The sequence below is a fragment of the Hordeum vulgare genome, chromosome 6H (assembly GCF_904849725.1).
Source record: "Hordeum vulgare subsp. vulgare chromosome 6H, MorexV3_pseudomolecules_assembly, whole genome shotgun sequence".
NCBI lineage: Eukaryota > Viridiplantae > Streptophyta > Magnoliopsida > Poales > Poaceae > Hordeum > Hordeum vulgare.
Genome location: NC_058523.1, coordinates 517,707,384 through 517,719,286, shown reverse-complemented (window position 1 = coordinate 517,719,286; position 11,903 = coordinate 517,707,384). Strand labels below are relative to the sequence as shown.

At 43.2% G+C, this 11,903-nt stretch overlaps 1 protein-coding gene across 1 annotated transcript; it reads right to left on the bottom strand.

Moving 5' to 3' along the window:
* Positions 1-9,125: 9,125 nt before the first annotated feature.
* LOC123402668 (2-oxoglutarate-dependent dioxygenase 11-like) lies at positions 9,126-11,415 on the bottom strand. Its single transcript, XM_045096609.1, has 4 exons — positions 10,944-11,415; positions 10,621-10,886; positions 9,619-9,946; positions 9,126-9,507 (listed from the first exon to the last, which is right to left on the bottom strand). Exons 1-4 carry the CDS (start codon positions 11,277-11,279, stop codon positions 9,310-9,312), a joined length of 1,128 nt encoding a protein of 375 aa, XP_044952544.1. The 5' UTR covers positions 11,280-11,415; the 3' UTR covers positions 9,126-9,309.
* Positions 11,416-11,903: the final 488 nt, after the last annotated feature.

Genomic DNA, 11,903 nt, shown 5'->3' with positions numbered 1-11,903 from the left:
ATGCTCACACAAAAGACAAGAATTGAAGCACAACGAGATCATCATAAAGCATGTGAAAATAACATCTAAGTCTAACATACTTCCTATGCATAGCAATTTTGTGAGCAAACAATTTATGGGAACAAGAATTAACTAGCATAGGAAGGCAAAACAAGCATAACTTCAAAACGTTGAACACATACAGAGGAAGCTTGATATTATTGCAATATATAAAAGCATATGTTCCTCTCTCATAGCAATTTTCAGCAACATCATGAAGGAATCTTACAATATAACTATCACACAAAGCATTCTTTTCATGATCAATTATAGCATAAGGGTCATCACCAAAACTTGGGAAACAAAAAATATCATCTTCATCAAGCATAGCACCCCCAAGCTTGTGGTTTTGCATATCATTAGCATCATAGATATTCAGAGAATTCATACTAACAACATGGCAATCATGTTTTTCATTCAAGCAGATATCATGAACCACTTTATTATTTTCTTCTTTCAACACTTCATCAAAATTTTCAGATTCATGATTTTCAAACAAAACTCCATAGAGATAGTCAAGTGCACTCAACTCACTAGCAAATTGTTCATCATAATTTGGTCTTTTGAAAAGATTAGCAAGTGGATGAAGATCCATATCAATAGATACTTAGCAAGCAAAGATACAAGCATATTGAAAGCACATAGCACACAAGCAAAGGAAAGGCAAACGAAAAAGGCAAATATTTTTGTATTTTTTTCCAGAAGTGGGGGAGAGGAAAATGAGTGGCAAAAGGCAAACAATGTAAATGCAAGAGATGAGTTTGCGATAGTTACTTGGATATGCTTCACTTGAGTACTCCCCGGCAACGGCGCGAGAAATCCTTCTTGCTACCTCTTCAGCTTGCGTTGGTTTTTCCCTTGAAGAGGAAAGGGTGATGCAGCAAAGTAGCGATAAGTATTTCCCTCAGTTTGAGAACCAAGGTATCAATCCAGTAGGAGTATCAAGATGAGGCACCAATGTACCTACGCAAAAACAAACAAACTTGCACCCAACGCTATAAAGGGGTTGTCAATCCCTTCACGATTATTTGCAAAGTAAGATCTGAAGGTGAAAAGTGCAACAAAGTAATTTTGTAGATCTGAATATAGGATGTGAACTAGACCCGGGGGCCATAGTGTTCACTAGAGGCTTCTCTCAAGATAGCTAGTATTACGGTGGGTGAACGAATTACTGTCGAGCAATTGATAGAATCGCGCAAAGTCATGACGATATTTAAGGCAATGATCATACATATAGGCATCACGTCTGAGATAAGTAGATCGATACTTTCTGCATCTACTACTATTACTCCACACATCGACCGCTATCCAACATGCATCTAGTGTATTGAGTTCATAACAAACAGAGTAACGCCTTAAGCAAGATGACATGATGTAAAGGGATAAATTCATGCAATATAATATAAACCCCATCTTTTTACCCTTGATGGCAACAACATGATGCGTGCCTCGCTACCCCTTCCTTCACTAGGTGAGGACACCGCACGGTATGAACCCAAAACCAAGCACTTCTCCCATTGCAAGAATTATAGATCAAGTTGGCCAAACGAAACCCACAACTCGGAGAGAATTACAAGGATATGAAATCATGCATATAAGAGATCAGAGGAGACTCAAATAATATTCATAGATAATCTGATCATAAATCCACAATTCATCGGATGTCGACAAACACACCGCAACAGAAAGTTACATCGGATAGATCTCCATGAAGATCATGGAGAACTTTGTATTGAAGATCCAAGAGAGACAAGAAGCCATCTAGCTACTAGCTATGGACCCGAAGGTCTGTGGTGAACTACTCACGCATCATCGGAGAGGCAATGGTGTTGATGAAGAAGCCCTTCATGTCCGAATCCCCCTCCGGCAGGGCACTAAAACGGTCCCCAGATGGGATCTTGCGGAGACAGAAGCTTGCGGCAGCGGAAATGTATTTTCGTGGCTCTCTTCTTTGGTTTCAGGATTTTAGAGAATTTATAGGCGAAAGACGTAGGGCAAATGAGCCACGTGGGGCCCGCAAGCCTGCCAGGCGCGCCCCCCAGGCCGTGGCTAGGGGGCTTGTGATCTCCCCCGAGGTCTCCTACCTAGGTTCTCAAGTCCCGTGCGTATCTTCTGTTATGGAAAAAATCATCCCGCGGGTTTTATTCCGTTTGGACTCCGTTTAATATTCTTCTCTGGAAAAGGTCAAAAACACAGAAAAACAGAAACTATCACTTGGCACTAAGTTAATAGGTTAGTCCCAAAAAAGATATAAAATAGCATATTCATGGATATAAGACATCCCAAGTTGATAATATAATAGCATGGAAGCATAAAAAATTATAGATACGTTGGAGACGTATCATACACCGAAGGATAAAGTGAATGATATACGTGACTGTGTGAATCCTAGACATAGAGGTTGAACCGATAAGATCTTTGTAGAATATGCAGGATCCAATATGGACATCCAGGTCGCGCTATTGGATATTGACCGGAGAGTGTCTCAGTCATGTCTGCATAGTTCTCGAACCCGCATGGTCTGCACACTTAAGGTTCGGTGACGTTTTCGGTATAGTTGAATTATTGATGTTGGTTACCTAATGTTGTTCGGAGTCCCGGATGAGATCCCGGACATCACGAGTGTCTCCGAAATAGTCCGGAAACAAATATTTATATGTAGAATTATTGCATTTGGCTTCCAGAAAGATTTCGGGCATTACCGGTAAAGTACCGGGAGTGACGAATGGGTTCCGAGGTTTTACCGGGAGGGGCCACCCACCCGGGAGAGAACCAAATAGGCCCATGGGTGGTGCACTATCCGTTAGTGGGCTGGTGAGGCCAGTCCAATAAGGCTATTTCCGCCAAGACAATAATAAAGAAGGAAAAAATGGAAGGAGGTGGACAAGATAGGAAGGAGTCCTCCACCAAACCGAATTGGAGGAGGACTCCTCCCTCCTTGCCTCGGCTGAAGCTCCTCCTTGGAGTAGGAGGCAAGCCAACCACCCCTTTGGTTCCTCCTATATATAGTGGAGGGTTTTAGGGTTTTTTGCAACTCAAGCCTCTGTGCAAACCTCTCTCCCTCCACTACTTCGTGACACCTCATAGCTAGATCGGTACGGCACGGCGAAGCCCTGCCGGAGTAGCTCCACCATCATCACCGCAACGTCTTCGTGCTACCAGAGAATTCAGCTACCTCTTCGTCTCTCTTGCTGGATCTAGAAGGCGGAGATCGCCGTCGAGTTGTACGTGTGTTGAACGCGGAGGTGTCGTCCGTACGGTGCTTGATCTGGACAGATCGTGGGACGGCGGCGATTTGGATCGCGAAGACATTCCACTACATCAACCACGTTTCTTAATGCTTCCCTCTTAGCGATCTACAAGGGTATGTGGATCCGATCTCCCTCTCGTAGATGATCATCACCATGATAGGTCTTCGTGTGCGTAGGAAAATTTCTGTTTCCCATGCAACGTTTCCCAACACGCTAGTGGTCTCGAAGGGCATTGCGATGGATATATCTTGCCCCATAAAACCCTTCTGATTGCAATATCTTGGACTTCCGCTCTCTATCCGAAAGGTTCCCTCATTGCAGTTACTAATGCTTGTTGATAAACTCCTTAAGAAGCAGACGACTTGAAAAGCTTTCATGTTCTCCCACAAGGATCGGCTTGCGCTTGTCCAACGTGTGCCCTCGGCCATGCCAGTCCACATTATGTTGGCCTTGTCTATCTCGCCTCCTGTTGGCAATTAGCACACAAATGCATTTGTCGTCAACTGAAAGAACCGCAGTGGAAATAAAGTACGTGATCTCAGCAACACATCATGTACTAACTCAAGGATTGTTGCTTAGCACGGAAGGAAACATATGCAATGGCATATATTGAGGAAATATGTTACTCGACACACAAGACGCTCCTCAGACGAGTGTCTTGTGGTACGAGTAACTTTTTGGAAAACAACAAGCATCAACAAAGAGACACCTCATTTTTACGTGAAAAACCCCTCAACTTGAGGGGGAAAACCGCGGGATGAAGCCACCCAAATCCTCTTCCATTATCATCAAATGTGGGATACAACAAGTTCTTCTCTAGATAGCACTAGAGGATCTCCTACATCAAGATTTTTGAATCTTGGATGAACACAACAAGATTTGGGGCTCAAGAGCTAGGGATTGGAACAATCTCCCAAAAGATGGTGGAATCGCAGCTTGAAGGAGACAAGGTAGTGATCTGGACCATCACAATCTTGGGGACGTGCTCCCTTTGCTTCTTCCTTCAATATTTCTCTTCTTCTCTTTCTCACTTTGTTTTCTCTCTTCTTCTCCAATGAAGGCTAAAGTGATTTCGTCCCACTTGGTGGTGGGTGTTGGATGGAAGGTAAAACATCCCCATCTACTCACGTGCAAAGACCAAAATGACCCTAGGTCATAATCCTAATGGGTAGTGGGCTTCTGCACCTCTTTGTGCTGCCTAAAAGGCTTTAAATGGTCATCTACTCAAAGTCCACATGAGGAGGATATCCCAACAAATCTTCCCCTCCGACTCATGAGGGGGGCACCGCCATGCCCACGACCTTGCAACATGTTTGTAGCTTCTCATTTGGCAATATCTTGGTCATCATATCCGAACCATTGTCGTCAGAATGGATCTGCTCAGGCTCTAGCAACTTGGAACTCACAACATCTTGAATGCAGTGATACCTCACATCAATGTGTTTGGTTCGAGAGTGATAGCTTGAATTCTTGTCAATGTGAATAGCACTTGGATTGTCGCAAAATGGAACATAATTGTCTTCTTCATGTCGAGCTCTTGCAAGAAGTTCTTCATCCACAAAACTTCCTTGCCATCATCAACTGCTGATATGTACTCAACTTATGTACTTGATGTTAAAAGACATTTCTACAATCTTGATTGCCATGACACTGCCCCCCTGTATAAATCATTAGGTATCCAGAAGTGGAATTCTGACGATCCTTGTCACCTACATATTTTGCATTTCTATAGCCCTACAATACAGGATCGCTGCTTTCAAAGCATAAACAAGATGTAGAAGTTCCCATGAGATACCTAAGAGTCCACTTCACTGCTTCCTAGTGAGCTTTACCTGGATTTGTCATGAACCGGCTAACAACTCCAACTACATAGGCAATATGAGGCCTAGTGCATACCATGGCATACATCAAACTACCGTCAGCAGATTGGTAAGGTACTTTCCTCATTTCTTCTTTCTCGTTCTTGCTTTTAGGACATTGTTTTGAATTCAGTTTGTGATGGCGTGTAAGCGTAGAGTAACAGATTTAGCATCTTTCATGTTGAACCTTTCAAGTACATTCTCAATATATCTTTCCCGTGAGAGCCAAAGCAGCTTCTTTGATCCATCACGCGAGATCTTCATGCCAAGTATTTCCTTAGCTGGTCCTAAATCCTTCACGGAAAATGATTTACTCAATGCCTTCTTTAGGAGACCAATCATATTTGTGCCATACCCAACAATCAACATCTCATCAACATACAACAAGAGAATAATGAAGTCACCCTTGACGTACCTCTTCACAAAGACACAATGATCAGGTTGTGCTTTATGGTAACCAAGCCTAGTCATAAAAGACTCAAACTTCTTGTACCGCCGGTGAGAGGCTTGCTTCAAGCCATACATGCTTTTGTTCAATTTGCAAACTAAGTGTTCCTTGCCTCCAACCATGAATCCCTCTGGCTGTTCCATGTATATCTCCTCCTCTAGATCACCATGCAAGAATAAAGTCTTCACATCAAGTTGTTCAATTTCCATGTCCATGCTGCCAGCCATGCCAAGCACAACTCGGATTGAATACATCTTCACCACGAGAGAGAATATGTCATCATAATCGATGCCCTTTTTTCGACTCAATCCTTTCACAACCAACCCGGCCTTGTACCTTGGGTGTGAGGTTTTTTCTTCAGTCTTCATTCTATACACCCACTTGTTCTTGAGTGATTTCTTGCCCGTTGGCAGATTCACCAACTCAAAAGTATCATTCTCATACACGGATTTCAACTCATCCTGCATGCTTCTAACCATTCTTCCTTATTCTCATCAGACATTGCCTCCTCATAGCATGAAGGCTCACCTGCATCAGTCATCAACACATATTGATGTGTTGGATACTTAGAAGTAGGAATGCGACCTCTGTCACTTCTTCTTTGCTACTGTAGTGGTGGTGAACCAGGTGGATTTTCGGTGCCATCATTATTATCAACTTCTTCAACATCGTCTTGATGGCTCCTCGTCACTTTGACTTGTGCTCACTTGGTGAGTTGCATCTACACTGTCTTTAGTATCATCATCTCCCCCCATGATTGTCATGCATGAGAGGAGGATGGATTGGGTCCATGTCAACCTGAGGTGTGTTAGTCATTGACTTCTCCAGTTTCCTAATATTCTTTATTGTCTCATCTTCGATGAATACCACATCTCATCTTCTAACAATTTTCCTATTGGCTGGATCCCATAACCGGTAGCCGAACTCTTCACTTGGTTGGCTGAGGTAGATGCATTGGTTTGTCTTGCTACCAAGCTTGGATCTCTCGTCCCTTGGAACATGTACAAATGCCCCGCAACCAAAGACCTTCAAATTCTTGTATGACACCTCCTCCCCTCACCAAACTCTCTCAGGAATATCATGTGCAAGAGGAACTGAGGGAGATAGGTTATTAACCCAGTGCCCATGCGAGTTGCAGTTTTCGGCATGTTTTTGGCTTTTCAGGTTTATAGTACCAAACAAATTCCAATTGCTCCGAAACATTTTTATGATTTTTCTGGACCAAAAGAAGACCTGGAAGCTTCGGGAGGAGATTAGAGTCCACACGAGGGAGCCACCACACAACAGGGCTCGCCCATGGGGGGTGGTCGTGCCCTGATGTGTGGTGGGCTCTCGTGGCACCTTGTGGTGTACCTCTTCCTTCTATAAATCCTCAATTATCCCCAAAACCCTAAGGAGCTTCCGAAACATTTTTTCCGCCGCCGCAAGTATCTTCCGCCGTGTGCCCATCTGGAGCCCTTTTTCGGTGCCCTACTGGAGGGGGAATCGATCACGGAGAACCTCTACATCAACCTTGCTGCTCCCATAGTGATGTGTGAGTAGTTTACCACAGACCTACGGGTCCGTAGTTAGTATCTTGATGGCTATCACTCTCTCTCTTGATTTTTCAATACAATGATCATCACATTTTTTGCTTTGATCTATCCGATGTAATCCTTTTGTGCAATGCGCTTGTTGGGATCCAATGAATTATGGATTTATGTTCAGATTATTCATGATAAATATATGAGTCTTCTCTGAATTCTAATTATGATTCTTATTTGCATGATTATGATAGCTTCGTAAATCTCCCCGATCCGTTGAAATAGTTTGGCCAACTAGATTGATATTTCTTCAATGAGAGGGGTGCGTTATAGTGGGTTCAATGTGACGGGTTTCTAGATCCCAGTGGCAGAAGGGGACAATATATGTCTTTGTATTGTTGCCACTAAGGATAAAACAATGGGGTTAATTCATATTGATTGAATTGTCTTTGTCTACATCATGTTATTGTTCTTCAAGCATTACTCTGTTTTACTTAATACTCTAGATGCATGGTCGATAGTGGCCGATGGATGGAGTAATAGTAATAGGTGTAGACAAGAGTCAGCCTATTTGCTTATTGACGTGATGTCTATATATACATGATCATTGCCACGAATATCACATAACTATCCTTTTTCTATCAATTGACCAACAGTAATTTGTTTACCCACCGTATGCCTACTACATGTGATATGCCATTAGGGAAAATTATGATCCCCGGGTCTATTCACGTATAAGTTTACAAACGCTACAATTACCTCGTTGCCTTTTTTTTGCAATTATGAACTATCATCTGCACACTTTACTTTCTTGTAAATAATGAGTCCAAAAGGATTGACAACCCTCTTGTCCGCGTTGGATGCAAGTGTTTGCTTTTTTGTGTGGAGTCACTGAAGATGGGGGTTGGTTGTTACTCCTATTGATCGGACGTTACTCAAAGTTCCTATTTATAATTGTTCTAAATAAATATATTGATAGGTGGACTACTTGGTCAGCTGTTACTACTCTCTGCCCGATGACCGGTTATGGGGCGATCGGGCTAGCAAGGTTACTTCCCTGGAGCAGTTTTCAGAGCCTTGGGCAAAACAGGGTCATTTTTGGGTGAACATGAGGTGAAGATGCTCTCTTGTGTAACAGTCGCTGTATAGTGTAGGGGTACATTATACTCCCTCCGTCCCAAAATAAGTGACTTAAAATTGGCTCAGTTTTGTACTAAAGTAGTACAAAACTGAGCCAATTTTGAGTCACTTATTTTGGGACGGAGGGAGTACATCATATTGCGGTAACAGCTACTGTATATTTATTTGATTGAAAAATATATATGTATATTAGTCAATCTTGAACTAGTCACTTTTAAAGCATCACTGGTGGCTTGTCTAAATTTGATACTCTATATTTTCATATAGACAATGATGTAAAATAAAAATATTTTAGAAAACCTCGTTTTTCTAACAGATTGTCTAAATTTGATAATCCATATTGCGCACACAGCCGCATCCGCCGCTCGCGCCCTCGCAGCCGCCACTGCTTGTGCACCAGATCCGCAACCGCCGCTCGCGCCCTCGCCTTCCTTGAGCTCGGGCCCTCGCAGCCGCCACTCGTGCCCTCCCCTGCCCTTAGCTCACACCCTTGCATCCGTCGCCGTCGCTCGCGCCCTCGCATCCGCATCAGATCCAGCTCGCAGCCGTCTCTCCCATCACTCTCTCTCTTTACGAATCTAAAGAAATAGGGGCCTACCTCAGCGACAGCGACGAGCTCGGGGCAGGGGAGGGCGCATCCTCTTCGTCTCCAACTGCCCTGGATGGGCGCGGGAGAGAGGTCGCGAGAAGCAGCTCTGGTTTGGATGTCCTCGCTCGGTCCTTCAAATGTGGACGATGGACAACTAATTCGATGGATGTCTAAAATTTAGACTATGAGATAGACCAGCAGCTGGAGACGTTTCTTGACCTGCGGTGGTCTATATTTGGCTTAGACTATGGGATAGACTAGCCACTAGAGATGCTCTTAAGTGACACAGTTATATTATAGATAAAAAACCCACTCACAAAAGAGAAACCGTCTCTTTAATTATTCTTCATATATAGGTAATCACTGCTACAAGTCCGTAAAAGTCCGTAAATGAACTAATTAAAACGTTTGAACTTGTATTTTCAGGGTCTCGATGAATCCCTTCCCTCGACGGAAATGTTCAGTCAAAAGAAAGACCGAAATCCTTGGCCTTGAATTTCCCATATCTTGGCGGTCGCTTGTCATCCAGCAAACCAGGCGCAGGCTCCAGCACCGTTTCCCCATCCACAACATAAAACACGGCCAGTGATAGCCTCTCCTTCTCAGCATTCGTCACCACCCTGTGAACTGGGCTCATGAAGATTCCATTGCACATTATCTGCTTGCGTCAAGTATTTGCATACAAGTCAGCGAAGTAGGTTTCAGGAAATAGGATATATGTACACAGATGATGGTAGATTATTCAAGAGAGCGGTGCTTAGCTTCATACCTCCATGCAGTCAGCTAAGTTAATCACCAACGTATAAGGCTTGGCTGGAACATTGTACCATTTCCCATCTCTCTCAACTTGCAAGCCACCGACGTTGTGGTCGACAAACAGGATGGTAAGGAGACCAACATCAGAGTGAGGCCTCATGCCCAAAACTAGGTCAGGTCTCGGACATGGGGGGTAGTAGTTGAATCTAGCAAACCCACGAGCCTTGTTTGATATTTGGTTGACGAAGTAATCCTCATCAAGGTCCAGGAGCTTGGCTATTGATCGCAAGATAAGGTCTCTTATTCTCTTGGTTCTTGATGCGTACTCAAGTAGCACATCCCTGTACACAAAAAGACTCTAAAATTAATACTTCCTCTGTAAACTAATATAAAAACGTTTAGATCACTAAAATAATAATCTAAACGTTCTTATATTAGTTTACAGAGCGAAAACTTTATAGCCAGGGCTCCTTTGATTCAAAGGAATTCTATTGGATCTTCGAAGGATTAAAATCCTTAGATATTTTCCCTATATTGGTCCTTTGATTCATAGGATTAGATTCATATGATTTTTTCTATAAAATCTTTTATACCACATTTCATAGAAAATCTAACATCCATTCCAACCTTTTTTTATAATTTCTTTGTTATTTCTGCCGCATCAAACACTCTTTGTTAATCCTATAAAGTTTAAATGAACATGCCACTCCAATCATCTACTTTTTCTATTCCTACATTTCTAAAATCTTGCAAATCAAAGAGGCCCTCAAAGATTTTGATTTCTTTATTCAGTTTCTATGAATTCATTCTGAATATCTTTTTTTTCTCTGAAAAGACCTGTATATCTTTTAAAGAAAGCAATTAATCAATAATTTTCACAAAACTACGTGCAAGCAACCAAAAACTACATCATCAAGAGAAGATTACAAAAATACACCTTTCATGTTGGAACGTAGGGAGTACCATTAGAAATGTGAAACAACACAGAGTGAAGGTAAGGGATTGGGTGATTAACCTGAAAGATTCCGGATGAGTGGGCCACTTAGCGAAATTCCTCTCATCTTCTGGCTCCACTCTCAAATGCAACCGGTCGTTCCAGCTGAGGCCCTGATCCTGGGGGCTCACTACTTTGTCATTTCCATAGCCTTCCACCTCCAAGTGCTTGCCGCCGTCTATCAAGTTGCTGCATTTGTGCTTTTCTTCAGACGGTTGCCGGAAGAAGTCCCTCGACGCGCTCATCATGGCGTCCATAAGAGATTCCTCAATTCCATGGTTGGTGACCTGGATAAAAACCTCAGCAAATGTTGAATAATTTTAGCTCGAAACTAAGGTACTGACCAGGAAGAGGCCCCAGGTTTGTAGAGCCTCCCGGAGCTTGTGGGCCTCGTCGGCGGTCATGAGCCGGCCAAGGTCAACGAGTGGGATGGGGTCCGGCATCTCGTCAGCGGCCAGAAGGTGGTCTTGGTCCCGCTCGTGCACCAAGTACTGTCGTGGCGGCTCCTCGACGGCCGCCGCCAGCTCCTGCACCGTCGTCCGCACCATCGAGGGAGTTCTGTTATTGGTCACTGTAACAACCTTGCCGTGGTATGCCGACGGATGGAGGTCTATATGTAAGAGGAGCCATACTTGGAGAGGAAGAAGAAGGAGAGAAGAGGGGAGACGGCAGTATATCATTCTAATCTTGGGTACCAACGTGTTGGGTTACTAGTAGTGCTCACTTGAGTTGAAGATAGGAGTTGTGCTCTCTTCTTGGGCACTACGTGTCAGGCTACTACTACTGCCTGCTTGGTTACTGAAGTTGAAGATGAAAAGGAAGGTGCCTTCCCTACATTTTGTGGGATCATGCATGACGCACCCACTCACTCCATGCCACTCTTCCTTGTTTTGTCAGTCACAATCATATCACCTTCGTCCAGTCGGATTGTAACTAAGCTTACGTGCCCATTAAACCCATGAAGGTGCGGTAGAATGGTGGCCAATCAGCTACGTCATGTGACACATGCTGGTTGGTCGCCGTGATATTTTGTTTGTTTTTCTAGAGTTTTTCTTTTAAATAAAAGTGAGACTTTTTTGTTTTAACTTTTTTAGAGTTTTTATTTTTATTTTTAAGATGGATGTGATGCCCATGTGATGTGAGAGCTTTTAACGTGCGCACATCTATCTTTTAAACGGCCTGCAATAGCGGACCCCTACCACTAGTTTAGTTTTGTTGTGCCACCTATATTCTTTAGATAGACTGCTATGATCCATGGGGTGTCGTGACACTCTGTTTTAAAAAGTAGGACGGAGTTTGAAGAC